Source organism: Corvus kubaryi, unplaced genomic scaffold (genome assembly GCF_017639235.1).
Source record: "Corvus kubaryi isolate FWS band 111438036 unplaced genomic scaffold, C.kubaryi_AGA036_p1.0 74, whole genome shotgun sequence".
Lineage (NCBI taxonomy): Eukaryota > Metazoa > Chordata > Aves > Passeriformes > Corvidae > Corvus > Corvus kubaryi.
The window spans coordinates 8,478,899-8,505,452 of record NW_024582061.1 but is presented as its reverse complement, the minus strand read 5'-3'; the positions used below and the strand labels follow the sequence as shown (position 1 = coordinate 8,505,452).

General features: G+C 39.1%; 1 protein-coding gene across 7 annotated transcripts in view; it reads right to left on the bottom strand.

The window, feature by feature from the left end:
* DGKI (diacylglycerol kinase iota) overlaps positions 1–26,554 on the bottom strand; it is a 211,860-nt gene that overhangs the window by 59,383 nt on the left and 125,923 nt on the right. For 5 of the 7 annotated variants that reach the window (XM_042050499.1, XM_042050492.1, XM_042050496.1 and 2 more), the window contains 5 exons: positions 24,468–24,530; positions 16,960–17,060; positions 7,446–7,525; positions 5,552–5,596; positions 2,427–2,496 (listed from right to left, as the gene is read on the bottom strand). In XM_042050499.1, coding sequence (XP_041906433.1) covers positions 2,427–2,496; positions 5,552–5,596; positions 7,446–7,525; positions 16,960–17,060; positions 24,468–24,530 — 359 coding nt within the window. The remainder of the gene's footprint in view (positions 1–2,426; positions 2,497–5,551; positions 5,597–7,445; positions 7,526–16,959; positions 17,061–24,467; positions 24,531–26,554) is intronic. The other 2 variants (XM_042050495.1, XM_042050498.1) reach the window with 1 other exon arrangement.

Here is a 26,554-nt window from a genome sequence, read left to right as displayed (position 1 = left end):
ACAACAGCAGAAAACAGTCTGAGCAAAACTGCATGGACAAGATGGGCTGCACTGACATCAGTAGCTCATAACACAAGCTCTGTGTCAGGGAAGTCACAGTGGCTCCACAAGAACATAAGCAGATTCCTTATGTCCATATGAGTGGTGTCCCTTCGGTCAGTGCTGTGACCAACATCTTGGTCAGCGACAGGGACAGTGGGATCAAGTGTGCCCTTGGTGAGTTCCCTGCTCACACCAGCCTGGGTGGTGCAGTCAACATGCAGAAGCAAAGGGATACCAGCCAGGGGCACCTTGGCACGCTTGAGAGGTGGGCCAGTGCAACCCTCGTGGAGTTCAACAAAGCAAAGTGCAAGGTCCTCACAGGAGCCGTGGCAATACCAGGCACACGTACAGGCTGGGTGGAGAAGTGACTGAGAGCAGCCCTACAGAGAAGGACTTGGGGGTGATGGCTGGTGAAAAACTCAGCAGAACCTGCTGGGTGTGCTTTTAGCCCAGAAAGCCAACCATGTCCTGGGCTGCAGTAAAAAGGAATGTGGCCACCAGGTCAAGGGAAGGGATTCTCCCCCTCTGCTCTTGTGAGACCCCACCTGGACTGCTGTGTACAGTTCTGCTGCCCCCAACACGAGAACGACCTGGAATTGTTGAAGCAAGTCCAGAGGAGGGCCCTGAAGCTGATAAGAGGACTGGAGCACCTCCCTGACAAAGATAGTCTGAGAAAGTTGGGGCTGCTCAGCCTGGAGAAGATAAGGTTGCATGGAAAACTCAAAGCAACCTTCCAGCATCTGAAGAGGCCTACAGGGAGGCTGAAGAGGGACTCTTCATCAGGAACCATGGTGACGGGACAAGGAGTAATGGGTACATACTGAAAAAAGGGGAAATTTAGGCTAAATATTAGGAAGAAATTCTTTATTGTGAGAGTGGTGAGATAGCTGAACAGGTTGTCCAGGGAAGTTGTGAATGCCCCAACCCTGGCAGTGTTCAAGGTCAGGTTGGGTAAGGCCTTGAGCAGCCTGGTCTAGTGAGAGGTGGCCCTGCCCATGGCAGGGGGAGTTTGGACTAGATGATCTTTAAGGTCCCTTCTAACCCTTAATCTCCTATGATTCTGTGATATTCCTATCCCATTAAATGCTGCATTTAAAGATAAGGCTTAATGAAACAGCAGTCACTGAAAATATTAACTTGAAATAAATATTTTAAAAATGTATAAAATGGATTTCAGTCTTATAAGAAGAATTGATTACATTAAAATATGTGACAGAAAAAGCTACTTTGTTCTGATGAGAGTATAGCAAGCATATACTGAATTTGATGGGTCTAATGGGATTAATTCAAATTCTGAATCTGAAGAACAATAATATGCTTGGGAGCTCTTTATAAATCAAATGCATGGCCACAGATATTGACTCTGAATTAGCAATATGTTCAAGGGAAATTTATGCTACTCATGAAAAACACATGAAAATAGGGGGATTCACTAAATAAAGCATGTATTATGAATCTTGTCACTGCAAAATAATTCATATTACTAACCCCAAAAGTATTTATCATCTACAATGTGCTTCATCAGATGTGATTTTTTTTTTTGTATCCGCTTTGCATTTATTTGGGTAAGTGAAATCAGGTTCATTCACTCTGCAGTTTTGACACAAGGGCACAGTGATGGAGCATTGTAGGTTTTGGCACTGCACAGGAATATCAAATACTGAAGACAAAACTGAACACATCTACCCATCCAGCTTTCTCCAAAAACCAAACAGATTCTCACTATGTCTTTTATCAATGTCCCTCATGAAAGACAAGGAAGGGTGATTAGAAATTGCCAAGGAGAATTTGTTTTTTGTTTAGAGCATTAAAAATTTAAGTCTCTCCATGCTGAAGCTTTTGTAAAAGCAGATGCCATCCATTTCAGCTGCTAATTCCTGTGCTCTGGAGCCTGATAAGTCATCTGCTTTGACAAAGTCTGGGTCAAATACAAGTGCAGCATTACAAGGAAAGGGAGGTACCTTTCTGTCACCTAAACACTGTAGTGCCTAAAGAATACAGCACTTGCAGAGAAACCAGGGTGAAGAACTCAGCCTTACCAGCAGCAGTGAATTGCCACAACTGGCTGCACTCTGAGCACAGGCAGTGCACGCGATAAAGTCTGCTCACCACAGCAGAGACACTGATAAACCAAACTTCCAACCTCCCTCAGGGGATCACCTCTCTTTGGGGTGAAAAAGCTACAGCAGATATTTTGATTGCTAGATGAAGGGCCTGTTTCATTTTTTGAGAAGGGAAAGGGGGACACTCAGCTCCTTTTTTACCTGCTCAGGGTAACAAGAAGGAGCAATTACCCTTCTCTAGTAATACACTCAGATCTACCCTCCATAAGCACACCAGAAGCAAGCAGCATGCCAGGCAAAAGAGAAGGGAGACGAACTTACCGTCTAGGAAGCACCATCTAGGAGAGAGCCTCTGAACAGAAAGTACTCTGGGGAAAGAGCTTTCCTGGTCCTGGATAGGGCAGGGAAATTACATTATAAAAAAACCCCAACAAGCTGTTTCTTCTCTAAAAAGGACTATTTTCTAGACTTTGATTTTTTCATTTTGCTCTACTGACATTGCATAATGTGCAAACTCTGTATAACCCAGGAACCAAATGAAATGACTGGGGAGGAATTAAGATCTTCTTCCTGACCCGGACTCATTAAGGACTCAAACAGTGAACCTCATGTGTTTTATCTCTTACTGGAGAGGTAAAAGGGATCAAAAGAGATCTAAGAGAGCACAGTGTGATCATGGTTCTGCTCCATGCTGCCAGTGAATGGCCAGACAACTTCCAAAATCTGCTGCATATAACATTTAAACACAAATATATTTGCACAGGGCAAAACACAGTAGCATGGATATTTGGCACACACAGTTTGTATAGACACAGATCCTATCCTTATTCACATCTTAAGCAGTACAGTCAGCACATCTGTAAATGTAAATTCAGGTACACGTTGCCTCAAGATTTAACTTTACTCCTCTTTCAGGCAAAAGACTACAGAGCGGTGTACCAAGTCACGTGGCAAGAAAAGAAAGAGTAGAAGCAACAGGGAGGATTTCACTTGATCCCATAAACCTTGTTCTCATATACAGCTCATGGTCTCCAGCCTCTGTGCATTACAGAGATAGAATGAGAGCAAAATATCCCATAAAGTGAACTGTAACTGTGCATGAGGAGCAAATAACACATCTCAGTGATTTCACAGACTCAGATTTAAAATACAACTTTGTCTAATACGGGCTAACGGACTTGTGGGATTTTTAGGTTACATTGTATTGCCACTGGAGTGTTTGTGGAAGAATCAAGGATCTTTGAACTCTACTAGGCTTGCTGACATCGATGTATCTACACACACAAAGCTTTATGTATCTCAATACTTAGTCCACTCTGTGTGGAAAGGAAGGGACTGCAACACAAAGGACAAAAGCAAGAAAACATCCAACAGTGTGTACTAAAATTGAGTTTATAAAAACAGGAGAAATTAGTAAAATTCATGGAGTACAAAATGTAAAAAATGAAGATAGGAATACTGCTGGTAAATATCAGCTCAAGTCACACATTGCATATTGCAACACACTCCCTCCAAGACTTCATTACAGTTCAGCTACAGAACTAGCTTGCAAATTCTCAGGCCCATGAGAATGATATTTTGTGAGCATTAAACTTACTGGAGAAACAAAACAGAATGAGAAAGAACTCTGGTATATTTTTTCTCATTTGCACCTGGGTTTGTTAATATTTCTGCTGACTGCCTATGTTTTGAACTGCAGAGGAATCACACAAGAGAACTGCATTTATGAGACTTAAAAGTACCCATGACACCTTATTAGTGAAGTATGAAGACAGTTCCATCAACTCAAGCACCCTACTCATGCTCTTTATCCCCTGCTTTTTCCCATTTCTGTAATATGTAGAGGGATACCAACAAATACAGAGCAAACCTCAAATTAACCTAAGAGGACAATTTGCAGAAATGACCCACTGAGAAAAAAAAACAAACAATGAAGATTCCTAGACAAACAAGTATTGAAGACAAAACACAGAGAGAGGTGAATTTAAAATGCAGCATCATAAAAAATGAATGGTATGTTAGGGATTTCATACTACTGTGCACTACAAAAGATGGGTAGGAAACTAATTTATATACTGCTGTAACTGCAGAGGTTAGGGCCAAGTATGGAGCTGATTTCTGACATTTCATACTCTCTTGTAGCTCTCCCCATATATGCAGATTTAGTTCTTCATTTTACCTCAGGCAGTTTCCTACACATGGAACAGTCAGCAGCCACTTAGGTTAATTTATAATGAGTGGAACAGAATCATACATGCTGGTTCATTAGTCAATTTGCTAGACACTAACACTTCTCTAAAACTCAGTTCCAGGGCAATGATTGATGGAAATGTCAAGAAAATGAAGTTAGCATTGGATAGGGAAACAAAGAAACGAACCATGAACTGATATAGAGAAGGCAACTCCAGGAAAACATGCCAAATTGCATTTTCTTACAGTGTCTGCAGTCAGTGCACCTACTGGCATTCTCGTGAAACTGGAATTCTGTATCACCCAAGTCATCATTAACCCCAAAGAAATTATCTACAATTTCACCACAATTCATTCCTGTCAGCTGGATCCCTGTGTGCTTTCTCAGTGAACTCATTCCTGCTGATCCAACAAGACTTGCATTGTTATTTCTAGGAAAATGCTATCAACACCATGCAAACCTGTCCTGTGATCCTAAGCACTATGTCAACTGACCATGATTTGTGGCAAGTCTCTGTGCTAATATCAAATAATTCAGGAGTCAGTAGAGTTAGTCTCAGTTAGTTTACTTCCAATTTACATGCTCTACAATGAATTACTTTAATGAGAGAAATAGTGCTCTTGAATCATACTTCCAACTGAAAAGGCAAGTTCTGTATTACATAAACTGTAGAATAAAGTTGTAAAACACAAAGAGACCAATTTTAAGAACTATCCACCTAAACTAAAACCTATTTATCTCATGCAGAAAACACAAATGTGCTTAGGATGCATTAAAATATTACCCTGAATATTATGTTAAAGTAAAGGTAGATGTCTGTCCTGTACAGAATTATTAAGAGGTTGGGCCTGCTAAAACACCTTTTTTTTTTTTTTCTCAGTGATAGATTTTATTACAACAGGTATGCTATACAACATGTTATTGTTCAGTTTCTCAAACAGAGAAACAATTTTACTTTTGTCATTTGTCCTACAGGACACATTTTCACATTCACTTCAGTGTGCAAAATACTGCTATTGCAATATCACTCACATCATCATGCTGTGCTAGTTTTAAAGGTGATTCCATAAGGCCTGTCCAAGAGAAAGCAGAACGAGCTTCCAATATTTAAGGGTAAATAAGATAATCAGATAATCAGAAACTCATCTAACATATGGGTCTTTCACCCAAGAACATATGGATTCGAATGCAAAGAACACCGTTCCCATTTTAAAGCCTCTATTCGTTCTGATACTAAAAGGAAAGCTTATCTTACCTGGTAATGAACTCTCTGTGTAGTAGAAGTTACTGACTGTAGGTCCTAGCAGGAGGATGAAAAACACAGCAGTGATGAAAAAGATTAAAGCAACGACAAGAGCTGTTTGCAGTTCTACTATCTGAAGCGGTTGGGCAAACACAAATCATTTTGCAAGTATTTTTCACTGGTTTTAAGCATATGAAACAAACACCACAGAAAAGTCAAGGAAAGTACACTTGAAGTTAAGATTTGTATGCATTTGGTCCAAAAAATAGTTTAAATAAATATAGAGATAACACTAATGTATATTTACCATGTTACAAACTCAATTTTTTCCAAGAGAACTATCTAAACTTACAACATCAGCAACAAAAATTAATGAAAATATGTCAAAAATCTGGAAGACATTTTTACAAATATTTCTGAGTGATTAATGCACTAAAGAAAACCACTGACAGTTCTCTCTATTTGAAGACAACCTCACTCCAAGAAGGTCATATCAGAATGATCCTGACATTCAACAGGGTTCGGGAATCTAATTTATTTTAATAGAGATTTTGTCAAATAATTATAGCTCATGACATAGTCTACCAAAGAGCCTAGCCTGCAGGCCATTGCTCTTTGGGAGCATGCAAGTTGACAGAGCCCAGTAAACCTTGGCGTCTCTATTCCCAGCAAATGGGACTGAGCCAAATCAAGCACACACACAAAAAAGTAGTACAAACTCTGCAAAAGGTTGGAGAAACACGGTTCCTCCACATCCACTATGGGTAATTCAACCAGAACATCTAGCTGTGATATAGTTTAGGTATAACCCTTCAGGGTTACACCTAAAACTGCCTGAACTCTGTGTGAAATCACATTTCTAATCTGATGAGATCATCATCATGATTATTTCACTGTAATATTCTGTACTGGATACGTCAAATACGCACCACCTTACAATATAGTTTTATGTTTGATAACACTAGTCACACCCAAGGTCTGAATGTCCAGAAATGCATTTGATGAAGGGAATTCTGGCTGAAATGGAAAGAAGTGAAAGCCTGAGGTGAGATGCTCATATTCAGACTGCAAGTGCAGAGTTCCAAAATCTATGGGAAGTCAACGGCTCCCAAAGAGTTCAATTGAAGGGATGAGATTCCTAGTTCGTACATAAACTAGACCAACAATTTATAAATTGTTATAAATGTAAATGTATAAATTGCTTGTAAGTGCAATGTCCTCAGGCTTGTAAATGTTCTTGAAAGCTATCACTAAGAGATTAAAAAAATCAGAGACAATACATTAATGAAAACCATTAGTTTTATCACTAAAGGCATTCACACTTAAAAGATTTGGGCAATGAACCACTTGGAGTCTGCATTTCCCAGACTGTATTGTAGAATGAACTCTCATGAGGCAAGGTATTCGAGAATAAGAGCAACACTATTGTTAGCTGCATGAACACCCATTTCTGTGTCTTTGAAAATATCTAGTTGATATTTGCTGTGTTTAGTGGTGTCCCAGATTGCTCCATGACAGTATTAAAGAATGACATTTGCATAATTAGACCCACTCAAATACCACAATGTTTATACTTGCATAACACACTTTCTAATCCATAATTTATGTAATTTCAATAAGGGATATGGAAAGTCCTAGTATTCCATTGTGAATCAAGCAGAAGTAAACACACCCACCCACTTCAATTCAGTTTTCATTTAAAAGGAATCAGTATGATTTTTAATTTTCTATTTAGGGAACATTTTTCAGTACTTTTTTATTACCATATCTTAATTCTAGAAATTTGGTTTCAATGGTAGGCAAATTGCAATACTCTTGATACATGGTTGTAGCAATTATTAGACTCAGAACTGAAAGAAGCATAAAATAGATTAGTAAATTATATCTGAATTCACAAAAGCCTCACCTCTTGTAGACGGTCAATGTACATACGACAAGTCTCCAAGTCACAGTCTCCTCGTACAACTATGATTCCTAGGGGAATGGCTGAAAAAAATCAAAAACAAAGAAAAACCTCTTTAACTGAAGTCTCTTGGACTGTAACAGACTTGTGATGGGCTCCAATTTTGTTTTTTAATAACCTCATGAAAGTTTGCTATTATCTAAATCTTAACAGTTATTTAAAAGCAGGAGCATATTATCCATCATTAGTTTCACCCACTTATAATTATCAAATATTTCATTTTCAACTGGCTTTCATGGTTTCATGAAAGAAGCTAAAACATATTCAGTTAAATTATGTACTTCATTTTCAGATCTGAACATCAAATATTATCTGCAAAACAAAGGAACATAGCCCAGAACAAGAGTTTGGGGGGGCACCCTTATACATTGAAATAAGAGTGATATTTCATTCTCAGAACTCAAATTCTACAGATTTAGAGCAATGATAGTCACAGCCTGATTTCAGGGAAAACTATCCAACAGCAGGTTATTTGGATGTAAGGCTGCTCTAAAATAAAAACAGGCATTATTCCATCTACACAGAGAATTGACACATCTCCATATTTAGTCAGACAGAAAAAAGAGATAACTTGTGAAAATACAGAAAAAAATTCCCTCCAGGTTAGGGCAAAATTTTTAATAATGGGAGATTGAGGTTTCTACAGTCATTCTGTTCTTGCTGCCAAAAAGAGTGCAAAACAAATTCACAAAAAGAAAAATAAATAATGAAGAATCCTTAATAAAAGGGAAAAAAATTACTCCACAAGAAAAGCACCAAGAGAGCTACCTACTAAGACCTCATTAAATAAAAAGAAAACAAGTGAAAACTCTTGAGTACCGGATTTTATAAAACTGAATCACTGAATTAAGTTCTTTTTTTCTCCCTGAAGGGTCTTTAATCAAAGAATGGCCAAAAGATTTATGGGAGCAGTGGGAAAGATATTTAAATCCTCACATGAAATATTCCAGAAGGAGAACAAAATATCAATTCATAAACAATTTTGATAATTGGATAATGAACAGCAACATAAAATCACCAAGGTTTCTGAGATAAACAGAAAAAACACCTGTACTGCAACCCTTCCTGCTGCTGAAAAGAAGTTGGCTAAGAGGGAGAGATATTTAAATACTGACAAGCTCTTCATTCTGACAAGAGAACAGGACAGTGCTAAAAGATGTTGGGGAACAGAGCTCTGTTTTTCTGGACCACCGGGACTTGAAGCACAAAGAGGAGCTCAGCAGCTTCCAGGGAGAAGACCTGGGGAGCACCTACTGCAGTCAAGGTCGCTGTGGACCTCAGAGGCCAGCACAGCGCTCAGCAATGCTGCCAGAACTGTGTTTGGAAAGCAAATTGAACAGCAGAAGAGCTGTGGACCCAGGAAAACAGGAAGCAGGGGAAAAAGTGCTGGAGCAAGAAACAATAACATAAAGAGGGAATAGGCAGGAAGGAAGAGCTCACACATCTCCTGAAATAACACTGACATCCAAAAGTGATGACAATCCCCCTGCACATTTTCAGAAGGGCAAGGTGGAAACAGGTCTTATGGAGACCTCCCAGATTCTTTCATTACAGAACAGAGACTGAGAGACAAACGAGTGGAAGGAGGGTCACAAAAAGGGTTTCCTTCATGTGCTCTAGTGCTCTGGGTTACAGACTGATTCTCTTTGCTTAGCATTTATTATTGCTTAACCTGCTTTGGCAGGAGCCCCTTAAGCTCTTTGCAGAGAGTTCTTAACGGCTATCTAGTTTCAATTGAGCAGATCCCTTTGCAGCCCTTTCTGAAAAAAGTGTTTGCTAAGTTCATTTATAGCACTAAAAACTGAATTGCAGCAGACACGGCTACATCTCCAATAGCTACAGAGCACTAGGGAGTTACAGCACAGGCTCACAGACTATTGTCACAGATTTTGTCTCTCTTCTGTATCCTTAATGGGGACTAAAGCTTTGAGCTGACAAGACAACACAGACAACAGAATTGGAATCCTTAACTATCACCATCCCTGACAGCCCAAAGGAGAAGGACCTTAAAACATTTGTTATTCTAGGGAAATCCACCAAAATGTCTAAAAAGAAAAAACTAGCATGCAATAGATATCTTTGTGGTGATACTTTATGGGTCTCATCTAATGATTGAAGAAGTAGTGATTCACAGCTTTAATTAAATTATGTCATACAGGTTCATAGTGGTCAAAAAACAGTTCTGAAACTCTGGGCTGTGTGACTTTGCTCTTAAAAAAATGGTGCTGCCTTAACTGTTTGGAAATTGTGAATTAGAATGATCTATGGTTTTTGGGGTCAATGGCTAGCTAAGGGATTATGTGTGAGATGGGTCTCAAGTGGTTCCATTCCACATAGTTCATGCCCTTTGAAAAAGCTTTGAAGTCATTACTTGGATAACACTACAGTATATGCTAAAATGTTGTTTTCCAATTTTTGTTGTTGTTGTTTGTTTGTTTGTGGCTTGGTTGGTTCCTTTTGCAAGATGCATTTGGCTTTCAGCTAGGAAAATGTTGAGAGCCCTCATTTTTATCATTAACCACAATAAGCAATCAAAATGCACCGCACAGTCAAGACTTGCAAAGTGCTTCACAATAGTTTCTGTTCTAAAACAAAAGCAAATGCTTAGTGATTGATAATGGGATAAAAACTATGGGGTTGCTGTTCATTCTACAAATAGTGCAATACCATGCAATAGAGGCAAAATTAGTTAATTTATGATAAATCAGTTAAAGACCAAGCCAACGTCGTAGCAGTCAGTAAACATTGTGGACACTTTCATCCAGGACTAAAGGAGCCTCTGCATTTGCTATGTGGATGAGGATGTGGACAGCACAGAGCTGTGCTGAGGGGCTCAGGATTACTGGATATGCCAGGTGAGAGGTGGGAGGGCAAATATTTACATTAAGAGCATGGGCACTACAAAGCGACTTTCCATGTACCCACACACTGTCCACTCCTGTGAACACATGGATAAACCCACACATGTGAATATGCCAAAAATAAGAAATAGTCTCAGATCATGAGCCAAGCCACAGCATTCAAGTGCCAGATATTTTTCTCCTGAGGCGCCTGCTCTTCTGGCCACTTGCATCCAGCTCCCAGTTCCTTTGTGCTCCCTGAATGATTATAAAGGACTTTGTCCAGGCAGCTGCGATGAGCAGCAGTGCAAGAACCCTGGGAAATGAGACAGGCAGACAATTGCTTCATAATCTGAACCAGTACTGCAGAAAGGTTTTTGTTCCTAGCAACACTAACCAAAACCAAGTATCAGCAGGAGGAGGGTTGGGTAGATGCAGCAGTATGGCTTGAGTGGTGTTCTAATTAACTGCAAGATTAGGAGTGATTTCCTACATCCTCATGAAATTAGCTATGGAATTTATAAGCAACAAACAAATCTTCCACCTATTAAGTGCCCATCATGCTAAATACCTAGAGCTAGTGAACTCTATAATAGTTTTGAGGACACAAATGAAGGAAGTCCAAATATATATATTATAAAATTCAATTAACTCCCCTGTTTATTGTTATGAAAGGATTCAATTTGTGATCTTAATACCATGACTAACCCACTCAAATCCCAAACAAAGCAGCCTCAAGACAAATCATTACAGTAGATGCGAATGCCAGGAAAACTCGTTCTGATTCTGACATACCTCAGGGGACTGGGGAGATTAGACATTGGACTGTAAATGTTTAATGTAACAAATAAAGGATCCTCACTACTGAATATGTCATAAGAATGCCATTTTCCTGAGGGGCCTCCACCAGTATTACAAATATGAAGGAGCAAGTAAATTCTTGGTAGAGAATTATAAAATATTCAGACATTTATATTAAGAGGTTTGGCTTTCCCCAGTATGGTTTTAATAACACTGAGTTTGTGACAAAGGATTTTCTTGCCACACAAATCTAAGCCATGTGCCTCTTCAGATCCCTTCTGCTTGTTATACTGAGAAAACCCAATTCTTCCTAGGTTCATTTGTTACCCGTTTTTTTAGTCCACTTGCAAAATCCTCACATACAAGGAGGTAAAACACAGTGCAGGTTATCGGATTAAACCAGACCATGTTTGAAAAAGCAGTCATCCCCTCCAGTCTCTCAGTGACTTCTCCAATACCTTGCCACAAAAGGGAAGAAGCTGCCCAAGTCAAAGGAAGAGAGAACCTGTGCCAAACACCACACAAAAAGGAACAGACTACAGAAAAAAAAAATTGAAGAGCTGGGAACGTGTATTGGGACTAAGAGCCGACAGCAGAGATCTGGATAAACAAGGAATAAGTATTTATGGTTAAGAAGAAGAACAGGAACCTGAGCTGTGAGGTCTGCAGAGACAGACTAAGACAGGCAGGAAGGATGTGCGTGGGATGAGTTATCCAAAGGGGACAACCAGGACTGAAATAGTAAGAGGAAATCAAATCAGAAAAGCGCTAATGAAACACGCAAGTAGAATACGGACAGAAGAGCCTCACAGAAAAGCCTATCCAAGAAAGATAAACTACAGTATGATTTCCTGGAAAGTTTGAAAAGGAACTTAATATTCTTGCTTCTCCCCACTCCTCTAAGGTAAATATAAATTTGTACATATTTGGAATACTGCCCATCTCTTCTAGTTTAACGAAGATGGCAAACTTACAATGACAATTTCCCACTAGCTCAAAAGGCAGAGGACTGTACTGAATACGCCCTGTGAGGTGTCAAGACAAAGTAGATTTAGATTAGATATTAGGAAGAAATTCTTTACAGTGAGAGTGGCAAGACACTGGAATGGGTTGCCCAGAGAGGTGGTAGATGTCCCATCCCTGGGAGAGTTCAAGGTCAGGGGCTTGGAGCAGCATGGTCTAGTGGAAGGAGTCCCTGCCCATGACAGTGGGTTGGAAACAGAAGATTTTTAAAGATCCCTTCCCACTCAAATCATTGTATGATTCTATCATTTTATGATTCTATGATATGAAATTTCAATGGTTTGGGTTTACTCCTTCCCCCAGCCTCAGGCAATAACAATTTCCAATATTTAACTCACTACTGATTTCTAATCCTCTTGCTTTCATTTTGCTGTGTGGTTTTAAGCAATCTATCCAACCCCTCTCAGCTTCAGGTCTTACTAAACCAGTGTAATGAAGAAATGCCTAAATTAGCTAATGTGTACATAACACATATTGACAAAACAAAGTTGCTAGAGCAAGGCACTGACTTCTAAGCAGAGTGAAGGCAATGTTGTCTTTTATGGAGCTTCTAACATGTGCCCTAAGAGATCTCCTGACAAATAAATGCCCATTGGTGTTTCCTTTACAGGATGAAAGAGAAGGTTTATAGCTGCACAACCTGTCTCATCTAAATCCATCCAGCTCAAAGTTGCTCCCCAATACGAGCACATTTCCTTCGTGGCTCATCAGGAAGTCTTCTGCTCCCTGCTGCCTTTTACATTATATATTCAGGATATAAATACCAAGTCCTAAGTGCTGACCTTTTCTTACTTAGCTAGTTCATAATCACATGAACTAGTCTCCAAATTACCTTCACCTGTCACATCCCTAAGTTTTAGAGAGTCAGAATGCCTTTGAGAGATCAAGGATTCTAAGTGCATTTCTGGTATGAGGAAGCTACAGTATCACTGTACACGTACACATCACAATAACTCACAAGCTTGTCACTCCATGTACCCCCATGCATCTGATAAGAACTCCTAGGATGACCCCAAAACCCTCAAATAATCCACAGATATTAGAGACACGTGCGTTATAGACATTTAGCTACTCAAAGAGACAAGAATTCGAGGTTAAGATCCCATCATGTTAAAGCATCATGCATACACACAGAGCAAGGAGACTGCACAGGAAAGGATTGCTAGGTTACAGACAGTCCAATTGTTATACAAATGGAACTAAACTTTCTTTTAAAATTCCTTCAGAAGCTAGTGTGCTATTTTATTCTAGAGAACATATGGAACAGTTGCCTCTGTGTAAAAGAAACTGTGAGAAACCAGAGCTGATACAGGGCTGAGAGTTATTTCTGATACTCTCATCACTGCAGTCAGGTATGATTCCTCCTTAACCTTAGTGGTATTGAGCAAGCTAAGATTATTCTCCATGGCTAGGGCACACAGAAGTTGAGGGCAGTATGGGCTGATGTACCCTATTAAAAAATCCTACAACTGTTCAGTTACTGCTTAGGGTGAGTTACTTCACTGATACATTTTTATGGTGCAAATCTGAAATGGTGTTGCTGGGAAGGACTAAGAAGTATTGAAGATCACTAGGTCACTAGCTAGATTATGTTTGGTTTATTTGTTGCTAATTTTTTATTTTTAACATAATTAGTTTCTGCATGTGCCTCCATTGTCAGGAAATTCTTAGTTATATTGGAAAGAAGAAAACATGGTGTCACACAGAAAGATTTTGCTGTTTTAAAAATAATTCAGTTGTTCACCCAGAGTTCTGCATTGGCTCACACTTTCCTGCTATAACAGGAAGCCAGAGAGAGTGCACACAACATAAGCAGGCAAGAGACAGAATTAAATTCTGTCCACCTAAAAACATCCGTCCAGCTCGCTTTGTAAGACAATCTTAGTTATGGTCATTGTAATGTACAACTGTCATATTGGCCAGAGATGGTGAAGCTTGTGACTAAGGTGACAAGTGCTTAGGACATGAATAAGGAGGTGTTAGAAAAGACAACTACATTTGCAGTGAAGAGCATTACAACTTAAATAAAATGCCAACATATATCCCTTTCTTAAAATGCTGCATTGGAAGCATTCATCCCTCCTCACTGAAGGATCAATAAGCATCCTCTGTACCACCATTAATCATCCCCTGCACAATACTGAGAGGCTGACAGGAGAAAAGAAGGAGCAAGGGGAGGGAAGAAAGGGACAATTCAGAAACAGCATCTTGGTTAAATGCCAGCTGCATTGACAAGAAAAGTAGAAAACAGAAGGAGAATGAGCTAAGGACAACCATGCTCTTCAAAGGACAAAATGACATTCTTTAATCGTTCTGGAAGCTTTCAAAATGAGATGTCTACCTCCAGCAGAGTGAAGATTAATCTTCATGGAACAGTTTGTACCATGAGCTCCTCTATGTTGGGAAGTGCTATCTTAGGTGAAACAGTTGATAGATTCAAATCAGTACTTCAAGCAAACAAGGGGAGTTAAATGTATTTACTGTGAGTTAAAATGATCCAGGTTATTAGACTGAGGTCAGAGCTTTCAAAACTGTATTATGGAGACATGTAACATGCAAAAACCATAATAGCTTCTTTGCTATTTTTCCTTCAGAGATAACTCCTTATTAACCAGCTTCCTTTTCCTGTTCAGATTGCAAGAGATTCTGCTTTGTTCTCAAATTATTTAGGGAGGTAGAAGTGCTTTTAATCCTTGTGGATGGAGAATGGATATTAAGCATAGCATTCTGGAATTCAGTTGTAGGTATTCTGCCAAAGCCTGAACAAGTATGTAAACTTGGTCTCCTGCAAGCATCTAGTGAGACATCCATACACACAAGAGCTACAGTCCTGCTGCAGGAAACCAGCACCTCTTCAGTAACAGCTCCCCAGTAAAAGAGACATTTTAAGTTATAGAACCAGAGAAGTATTCTTGTGACCACCAGTGTATAGTGCAAGTTACATATCCTCTCACAGGACATTCCTAGTAACTGCGAAGGCTAAGGTGAAGTATCTTTTCTGGTTTCTAAACTTTAGGATGATGGGAAAATTTGCTTTCTCATATTCTTATGTAAAAACAGTAGTGCACAAGCATTAGTGAGACAGTTCAAAGAGGACTGGTAGGAAAAACAACACAATGAAAAATATCTGGGGAGAATAGTCCAGTACAGCTACGTTATATTATCAAGCTGGCCATGCATTAACTACAAAGAGACAAAAGGGTTTTATTGTGAATGACCCACCAATGTCCAAAAGCAATTATTTTAACTCTTGATGAACAAACATCTGTTTTTTGAATGATAACCTCTTAAGCACACTCCTAGTAAGTGATCAAATACGTATAAAATCTAAAACTAAGATGTTAGATCAGTCGCTGGCATTTTCTTATAATGTTATCATTATGTATCTTGGCAAGTGACAAATAACATAGATACACAATTACCACTGCAGTGACAATAGTGTAAGAAATTGTATAAATTGTATAATTTGTGTCAGAATATGTAATGGCTCCTAAGGACATAATATATGCTAACTACAGACACAGAAAATTTACATCCACAGTAAGGATGGATGAGGATAGTTCTCCTCAGATGTGAATTTCTCAAATGAACCAAGTTGTTTCTGACAGTGTTGGAGAGTTGTGTGTTGAATGTGGCCTGAAATCTACTCAATTTCAAACTCTCAATTTAAACTTGAGGCAAATTCTCATCCAGTGAGGAATAATCCTGATCCTGTTAAAATTTTTCTCAGTCCAGTGAAGAAGACTTTGATTGCTTTAAATATGACCAAAATCCACTAACAGGAACCTCAGTTAAGGCTGTCAAGACCTATATTAAAATTTAAGCCGTTTCAATTCTTTTGTTGTAAGGAGAGATGGTAGAATGAGGAGGGGTGGAACTAGAAGAGTGAAATGGAAACAGTTTAACTATCTTCCAACAATAAGATAAGCAAACCAATTAAAAGGATTGCCATCCTATAATTACCAGAGCACTCTGTATTGCAGAGGGAACCGAAGCTTTGTTGCACAACAGTCATGCTTATAATTTAATATGAATAATGAGCCAGATGCATAACAAGACTATTAAATTGTTATCACAAGCAGCCCTGTCCCACATTGATTAATGACTCTGTGTGTCACCAAGAAAAGGAACTCCGTTTTTAAGTGCAGATTGTCATCATCAATGTTGCCAAAGCAACCACTGTCTGCTTTTGACTTACCCCTGAACACGGCAATTAAACCATTACACAAGGAAACAAAACAGTGATTATTCTCTGAAATGGAAGACTGAAGGCTGGTAAAAAATAACAGTGTGGGGAAGCCAGATTTGTTCCCTGAGATAAATGTACCTGTGCAAGAACCATGCTCCAGGTCAGTGCACATTCTCAATTTCAAATATATCATGGTCTCCCACTCAGTTTGAAATCTGATGTTAATCACAAAATCTGGTACAGTTCTATATACTAGAAAGCCAGCAGAACCAACAGAAAAACATAAGCAAAAAAATACCCTGTGTGAAAACCACTTATTTTACAGTAAATAAAATCAGAGGTCACAGACATAGTTAAATAAGAAAGCAGGTGGAATCTCTATACATGATCTTTATAGGGGTTATTTATATAGACAGAACACATTTGTACATATGCACATACAGATGAGTGTACTCCCTACATTACTCATCCAAAAATGTATGCTTGCCTCTGTGTTTGGGGTTTTTTTGTTGTTATTTTTGGGGTAGGAGTTGTTTTGGTCAAGGTAAGATTTGTACAGAATGTTCTACCAAAAGCTGCTACAATCTGGCTACTTCCAACTTACAAGCTTCACGGAGTTTTTCCTTGTCGTAATGTAGCCCCTCGTATTCCTGTAAATTGATCTTGTTCACTCTGATCCGCAGGCGATCTGGGATGGAATGAGGGCTGCAAGAAAAGAAGAAAGTTTCTTAGATAAAGTGTTCCCTAGAAGAGTGAAGGAAAACAGGATGTGAAGGGATTTCAATCTTCTCTGAAAGAAGAAGAACAAGCCTCTTCAAAACTGGGCCAAGTCCCCACAGGCCTATTCCTGCATTTAAAATTATGACTTTCTACGGCACAAAAGCATAGACATTACACCTTAAATAATAAGCAAGATCAAGAATCCCTTTTGTTGCTTGTGTGTAAAGATTTTTCTGAGTTCTTACACCCCTATGCAGCTACCCCCCCCTTCTCCAGTTCGACCTTGTGTACATTCTTAGAGCCCTACCACAGCCAGCAGATCTGCCACCTTGAATTTCAAGACATGGAAAGATACTTCTTGGGAAGTACCTCAGGACAACCATTCCTCTGCCCATCAGAGCATCCACACCACATTTCTGAAGGATGCTGATCCAGCATGTCTTGTCTTAGAAACAGTCAACAAAAATGTGGCTAACAACCGGATTTCTAATATTGTAAGTCTAGTACTCAGAACCCAGGAGGACTTTTAAAAGCAAGTAGCTGTATGCTAACATCATTTTTACAGATTTTGGTCTGATTTAGATACCTCAACTAGTGATGATTTTGAAAGACTCAATAGGTCTGTATCTAGAAATTTAAGTGTTCATATATTTCTATAAATTTGTCCAGAAAAGCTTTTTTTTTCATGTCACACTAATTCTTACCTTAATATAACCTATTATATGATTTTTTTAAGTTTTGCTGGATGCTATGCAAATTAACTTAACCTCATTTGCATTTTCCACTTCTGAAGAAAGATAGACGACCTGTGTATTATAATGCACATAGCAAATGCCTGTTCTATAGGAACTCAGCCCCAGGTCAGTTAAAAGCAATGATTACTCATTCCGTGCTTTCACCAAAAGACTGTCTATATTTTCTGTTTTAATTCTGTTAGTAACAGGACTCTGCCTACAGTAATATTGACTAATACACACTGCCTTTTGAAAGCCATAATGCTGTGTACTACCATAAATATACAGGTTTGCTTCTCTCTTCACCTCAATTTTAAACTATTTGACCTACAGCATTTGCACTGCTAGTGCAGTACAAGGCACATCTCACAAGCATTACCTGTGTTACCTCATTTCTAAGCACTAGTTCAAATGTGAATTTTCTTCATCAATTAATCAGTGGTAGACTTACCACAACAGGCCTCATTTCAACTCATTATCTCAGTGAATAACCTGAATATCTCATGAAAGCAGGAGAGGAAAGACAGTGAAACAGGATGACCTCATGCCAACATCTGCCAAACCTTGGCTAACTGCCTCCCCTCAACCTACCTGTGAGAACCTGAGGATAGTGTTTGGACACCAAGGGGAGAGACAGACAACACTGACTTCTGTAGATATGCTGACTCACTACCTATTGCCAGGCAAGGAAGAAAAACAAATGTTATTTCCTAGCTTGAAGCTGATGGCAACCTATTGCATACACAGTATCACCTTCTGAGTCAAATTAGTCCTTTCACCTGCAAAGAAGTGAGCCAGCTCAAGGGAGAAAAATATCCAAAATGAAGAGCAAATCTAGAACATATTTGTTTTTCCAGGAGCCACACACACACTCTCCAAAATTATCTTTTAATTAGAAAATGTTTAAGAGGATACTTCCCATGCTTTTGCAAAAAGTATAATTTTTGGTATATAGGCACATTGTATATCTCTGACTCTGCTTCTGCAGGAGCAGCAAGCAGGCCATCTTAAGTGTGATGTATTTTCTGAGGAGAAATAGGAGCAAGTCCAGTGTAGGAGGGCAATCAGCTGCCAAGTACCAGAGTTTGATATTCTGTTCCGCCTTCCTCTCACACCATTTTTATAAAGACGGGCTAAAACTACTACATAAACAGGTTGTGTGCTAAAACATACAACTGGAAAGAAACAGAACTTGGCCTCTTGTCCACTTGAAAAGTTTAGCTGTCCTAGTCAAAAAAAACGTAGCCTTGGAAACAGTAGCTTTCTATAGAAAATAAACTATTATCAGAAATAACAATGCCAAGAGGTCCTTTCTACAGGGCAGAGATTTATACATGCAGCCAGGTCCAGTCACAAGTAGCATATTTGTTATACAAGTAGGCATGTACACATTCCTAAAAATGTGTGTATATTGACACATGCACAAAAGAGACATTTATTCAGTAACTGAAGCTTGTTTTGTTCATCAGTTCTTTGCAAACACCCTTTTCCTCTTAGAATAGTCATTGGCTGACACATTTTGTCACTAAATTTTATTACCTATTCAAAATATATTTGATTCTAAAACTCACTATTTGAATATTCATTTCTTGTGCTATCAGACTAGCAATTGACACCAGAGTATATTGTCCTCATCAGTCAAACTAATTAACTCATTCATTCACAGAACTCTATTTAATGCAGCTGAGCAAAATACTTCCACTATCAACGCTTCTGTAGTCTTCATAGACACTGCATAATAATCCATATTATTATACAAATCGATCAGTTTGTCTTTGTTCAGACATACTCAGCACATGCAGAAACCAGAAAGATTAAATACATAAGCATGTCCATGTAAAAGCAAGTAACAGGGTGATGAATGTCACCGAAAACAAACACTAGTACAGTATTAATAGAAATAGATGTCTCTGAATACTGTGTAAAACAACTTGCTCAGCCACAATGAGAGGAAGAAAAGCTTTCCACATATAGTAACAATTTATAAATAAATTTGGGGATATTTCTGTGCTTTAATTCAACCTAAAATATTTAAATTACTTGTCTACTATTTTTTGAATGGTGTATTACACAGTCAACAAAATGTATTTGAAAGTATGGATGAATGAATTCCATTACCTCCTAAATAATCTAATTAAGATCCTCATTCCAAAAACACATCAATCCACAGAATTCAATACCAAATGTCATTTGCCTCATGAGGATGTAAATAAAGATTTGGGTCAACTAAACCATTCTGTTTATTCATGTTATTATTTATAAGGATTTCATTTAAACATAAACCCTAAATACGAATCTTCTCCAAGATCTTTCACCTAGAAAATACACTCAGCTTTTGCTGAAGTTGTGACTTCCTCCTCTCACCCCTATTGATCATCCAGCAACAAGTGAGAGGATGCCAGACAGCTCACTTGGAGCACAGCTGGTTTTCCTAGAAAACATGCTCCTGCCTCCAGGCACCCAGGGAACAACAGGGGCAGAGCGAGCTTGGGTCCTGCCCAAGTCTGGCACTCCTGCACAGCAGCCGGTTACACTTCTGCCATGCCACCAGGCTGATTCAGCTGGTAAGACAGACCTGTAAATTATAAATACCCCAATCCCTATATCAGTTATTTATGAACCATTTCTTATGCTTCATGTCTCCATAGAGAAAGGAATAATAAGAACACACAGTCCAACAAGTGTACAGAATCCAGTGACAAATTTCTGATAGATCTTCAATAATACAGCCTCCACCATCCTACACACAAACAGATTTTAACATGATTCAGTAAACAGAAAAGGAAATCTACTTCCCCCCATACAACAAATACTCGAGTAAAAAAAAAAATCAGTCTTTTAGGGAATGTTTGCAGTGACAATGAATGATTAATGAATTACCTGTCTCCTAGAGAAGAAATAAACATGAAAAATTAATTAAATGTCCCAGTGTTTAGAACAATTGGAAAGAGGAAAGTTGTAGCCAGAAGACAAAAAGAAATTCACCTTCCTCTCAAGATCACATTGACAAAGCTTGGAAATGGTACATTAAAAATACGTTTCTGACAGCATCTATCTACTTAAAACATAAGAACTGCCACGACAGATCAGACTCATCCAGTCTCTTCTATGGATGAATTTCAGGGTTTCACAAAAGTTCACTATTATTTTAAGGTAAAGCTCTTGCTAAGCTCTTTATCTAAACAAATAACTTTAAAATTATAAGCCCTACCACGTATTTTTTTTTTCTTTCATTTGAGAATCTGAGCTAGATGAGCAGCCATGTCATGGAATGCTGGGCAAAAGGGCAGTCCCTTTGGGTGGGAGAAGCACTGGAAAGGAAAGGTAAACCTCATAGTTGAGATAAGGATTTCATAAGGGAACAAAATTATCTACTAATAATAAATATGGCAGTAATAATAATAATTGTAATGATAAGTGGGGGGTAGAGTGAGTAACAAACCTGAAAGAAAAAAGTGATGCACAATGCAATTGCTTCACACCCAGCCCATTCCCAAAGAGGGGTCAGACCCCTCCCAGGTAACTCCTCCAGTTTACATACTGGGCATGACCTTCTCTGGTGTGAAATATCCCTTTGGCCAGTTTGTGTCAGCTGACCTGGCCTCACACCCTCCCAGCTTTGAGTGCAGCTCCTCAGCAGCAGAGTATGAGACACTGAAAAGTCCTTTACTTGGGATAAACACTACTTAGCAACAGCCAAAACATTATATTTTCCATAAATCCAAAAAACAGCTCTGTACCAGCTACTAGGGAGAAAATCAGCCATGACCCAGCCAAAACCAGGACATAAGTGTTATCCCAGATAAGCCAGGTTAACCCAACTGTAGTAAATTCTTTGGCACTTTCTTATCTCACAATTGCTTCAGCAAACACACTTTGCTTTGTAGAGGCCACACCCACACAGACATTTAAAATACAGACACTTAAAGTACAAACACATACTAAAGTTCCCAGTAGAATCCTGGTACTTGCTTTTCTTCTCCTGCATGCTAACTGTGATTCTCTCACACTTTACAAGCACAGTGGATTCTCCAGTAGTAATAATCCCACTAAACAGAATTACAGAATTTTTTGGGTTGGAAGGGACCTTAAGGATCACCCAGTTCCAACTCCTCTGCCATGAGCAGGGACACTTTTCACAAGACCAGGTTGTTCAAAGCCCCACCCAACCTGGCTTTGAACACCTCCGGGGATCGGGCACCCACAACCTCTCTGGACAACCTGTTCCAGTACCTGACTGTAAAGAATTTCTTCCTAATATCTGATCTAATCCTACTCTCTTACAGGCTGAAATGATTCCACTTTTTATTACATGCTCTTGTAAATGGTCCCTTTCCATATTTCTTGTAGGCTCCCATCAGGCACCAGAAGGCCACAATGAGGTCACCCCAAAGCCTTCTCTTCTCCAGGTTGAACAATCCCAATTCCCTCAGCCTTTCCTCATAGGAGATGTGCTCCATTGCTCTAATTGCCTGAACTCACCCCAACAGGTTGATGTCCTTCCCATGGTGGGGACTGGGGACCTGGAGCGGGATGCGGCACTCCAGTGGGGTCTCACAAGAGCAGAAGAGAGGGGCAGAATCACCTCCCTTGACCTGCTGGCCACGCTCCTTTTGATGCAGCCCAGGATATGGTTGGCTTTCTGGGCTGCCAGAGCACATGGGACAGCTCATGTTCAGAAACCCACATACTAAACAGGAAAAACTGATAAAGAAAGGATGAGACTCAATTCCCTATAAATCATGTTTCATAAAAAAATGAGAAGATGTCTATAAGCATTTTCATCCTTAACTTTGCATTTGGAAAATAGCTCACTTTCTACCACTTTCTCCCTTACACCTTGTCTCCTACTGTTCTTTATTAGACTCTCCTCTTGTAGACAGTAACCATATTCAGCCTGAGAAAGTTGATTCTGTCTCTATAAGCAAAAATATTATTTTCTGTTACCCTTTTGTTATTCACACAGGTTTTATAGACATTCTCTGCCACATAAACTCCATAAAGGAATAGGATTTACCAATACAGTGATATTTGTATTTTCATTTATGCAGATTTTGTAATTGAAAAAATAATTACAGCCTACCCACAGTGTTTATTCCACTTGTAGAAGGGCTGTAGGAGTTACACAAGTAAATTATGTTTTATTTTTCAATGGTAATTTTTTCAGCATTCCTTTGCATCAATCACATAAGACAAACTTACTCTCACATGTGCATCTTCTCATCTCTGAACATAAAGCTGGAAAATGTAAGTCTTTACCTTCCTTTTAAAAGAGCCTCAAAAATACAACACTTGTATTTAATTACACACCTTGTACAAACATTTGCAATAGATCACACTACAGTTCTACTGTCCCTGCAAAAAAGACCATATGATCCTAATAAATTGGCTACCCCAAATTCCCATGCATTTCTTGCCACAGAAATCCTGACATTTACCTAAGATAAGCTATATCCATCCAGGTCTCAGTAGGATCTGCCCTGCTGTTCAGTACTAACTGGAACTCAGTCTGCTTCTATGTTGTTCAACAACAAAACAAGGGCATGTTTGAATCTCAAAGCCATCATAATCCAAATCAAATTTCCCTGTTACCTCATGGGTTCTTATTTTAATTTGCCAGACATAATAATTGGCAGCCCCAGTGCAGCAGCATATTTAATCTATTTTTACAGATTTTAAGATAGAAAACATCTTTGATTTTCAAATTAGTTTGGGGATTGCAAGTCTTTCTCTCCCTGCTTTATCCTGACAGTTGATTATCAAACGGGACATTAAAATGAACTGCATCAAAACTCAGAGGTCATTTTCCAAGGGATATCCCTGAGCTTGGATATAGTACTTATTCTCCCAGACACACAGCTCAATGTTCTGTGTAAGAAATAAGGGTTACCCCAACTTTTTTCTAGGGGCTGCTTTAGATGTTGAGTTGGTGAGACAAGTTGGTTTCATTACTTTATGCTCCTCATAAAGGAGCATAAAGGACTGTGACAGTAATTTAGTGTACCCAAATAGGACCCAGGAATAAGGCACACCAAACTGGAAATCTTACCTTGTTTGCAAAATAACAATGAAGTATTGCAGATTTCTGAAATTTCACAGAATCACAGAATGGCTGAAGTTGGAAGAGACCTCTGGAGGTGATCTGGTGTAAACTCCTGCTCAAGCAGGACCACCTAGCACAGGCTGTCCAGGACCAGGTCCAGGACCAGGTCCAGTGTCTTGAATATCACTAAAGACAGATATTCTGAAACCTCTCTTAGCAATCTGTGAGAGTGCTCAGTCAACCTTATAACAAAAAGTATTTTTCCTCGTGTTCAGAGGAAACATCCTGTGTTGGATTGAAAAGATCTCATCTCAGTTCTTTCCAGGAATGGTGCCTGGCATTTAACTTCAGATCTGCCTGTTGCTATGGATGTCTGGGGAGCTGGCTCATGGCTGAACCTGGTCACCATCACCAGATATGTCCTGCTCACACTACTTGGCTACTACAGAACCGTGCCCTTCCTGGCAAGAGCCTGCGCCCATCAGTCGTGCTGCCACCTAATCTCCCTCTTCCCATTTGTCACTGGATTTTACTGCCTCATCTCTTGGCTGAATGACACAGGGTAATAACAAAAGGCTGTGGAACTTATAGGATAGAAAAAAGCCAGATACTCACACAGTGAAGGAATCAGGGGGAGCCGAGACTCTCCTCAGGTCAGCAGACTGCACTTTATGGATACTATAAGGCAGCAGGAAATGAGTGGCCAGGAGAAAAACAGCACACAGTGAGGACAGACAAGAAAAAATGGTGAGAGAAAGAGAGAAGGAGTGGAGGAGAAGAAAGAAAAAGACACACAACATCTAAACAGAAACAAAAGGAATGTGTCACATAAAAGTTGAATGAAGGGACATGCAGAGCTCTGAGCTCACACTAGGAAGCCAAAGGCAACTGAAGACATGCAAATGGAGAAAATCACTGCTATGTGGCACACAGGTGTTTTCCAAAGACACAAGTAAGGACCAGTGACAAGCTCAGCATATAAGTATACAAGGAGGACAAGGGACCCCGGAATTTCTTCCACAGGCACTGAAAAATTTCAAAGCAAAACAGACTTTGGAAGCAGGTCCAAAAAGGCAAACATCAAAGCTGAGATCCAGATGGATAGAATTGGCTCCAAGGGTTGACCATCTCTAATTACCGTTTAAGAAAAAATACCCTTACTGGAGATTATGTATCCACAATGACAAATTGTTGTTTCCATTCTTTTTTCTCATACTTTAGGTAAACTTGCATTTTATATACAGTGACTCCCAATATTAATTCACCTTTAGTGTTAATATCCAAATGGTGCCCTTCTTTTTCTCAGGTGTATAGAATTTTTTTCATCTAAAAGCCCTTCCCTCTTTTTCCTCTTCCATTTTGCAGGACGCTCTTCCTCAACCCAAACTAAAAGTCAGTGAGAGCCAAGTACATTTTGCAATTCATAAAGTGTTCATTAACTGAAATTTACTGGGGGATATACTACGCAGGAGTTTCTAATCAGAAAATTATTCCTGGAAAAGCTGAACCAGAGTTTCTCCTCTTACTCCCCATCATTTTTGGTACAGCTCACAACAACCACTTTCTTGGCTCGATCACAGAAAACTGAGCTATACGTTGTCTCTTTCACATGCTACCATGATCAATAGTGGGGAACAGGAATGAGAACTTAGGCAACAAGGGTTTCAAACAGAAAAAACCCCACCCCCCAGAACAAAGATGTTTGGGACAAAAAAAATACAGAAACAGTGTAAATCTCCTTCAAATCTCCTTCACTTTTTCTAATCACTCCCACTTCTTATCTGGCAACAATATCAAAGCTGATAATAATAACAACTCTGCATTTCTGTGACCAAGATAATTTTCTAATTGCTTTCCTGGCAAGGAGCTCAAGAAGAGCTGCCTAGTAACTAAGGATAGCTCCAGACCCACTTACTTATCTCACACATCTAACGCTCAAATTATAGTCATAAATAACCCCTTAATCTATCATGTTCAATCCCATACAAGGCTTTCTGGGAGATTCCAACAGAACAAGGAGTTATATCCTAGATATCAAGTTAAGAAAAATAGATAAACATATTTAATTACAAATTTCTTCACTTGTGCAATACTACCAATCAGCATGACAATGAATGAACTTCTTACAATACTAATATCTTAGATTTTAACCTTTAACATGCCATTTACTTTTTAACACACCATGAGATTCAACTCCTCTGACCTTCGCTTTCAATGCTTCAGAGTGAAGTACATACACAGATAGATATAGAAATAGATGTAAATATATACACACACAGTTTCTGATATGTGAAGCTGAGACTCCAGTTCCTGACAGATCATTTGCATTTTCCCAAGACACAGATCTGCAGAAAAATGCCTCAGCCAAATCAAAGGACTGTGACAGTAATTTAGTGTACCATGGCACATTTAAATAAAGTTAAACCACAAAGAATATCCCCCTGACAATTTGCATATACTACAAATCTGTATTTCCCTACCATACTTTAAATTCAGATCTAAAAGTCCAAACCTAACCATGCTAATTATCAGTTTGAAATACCATGAATTTTCTTTTTACGTTTGCATAAATCTCCTTCAGTGCAGGAAAAGATGTCCCAGGATTGCCTTTTGCTTTATTCTAGCTTTCACAAATGACTGAAGAGTAGTGGTTGGGTGAAATTGGGCACTGCTGCCCACAGTCAAGAGTCTGCCATTCTCTG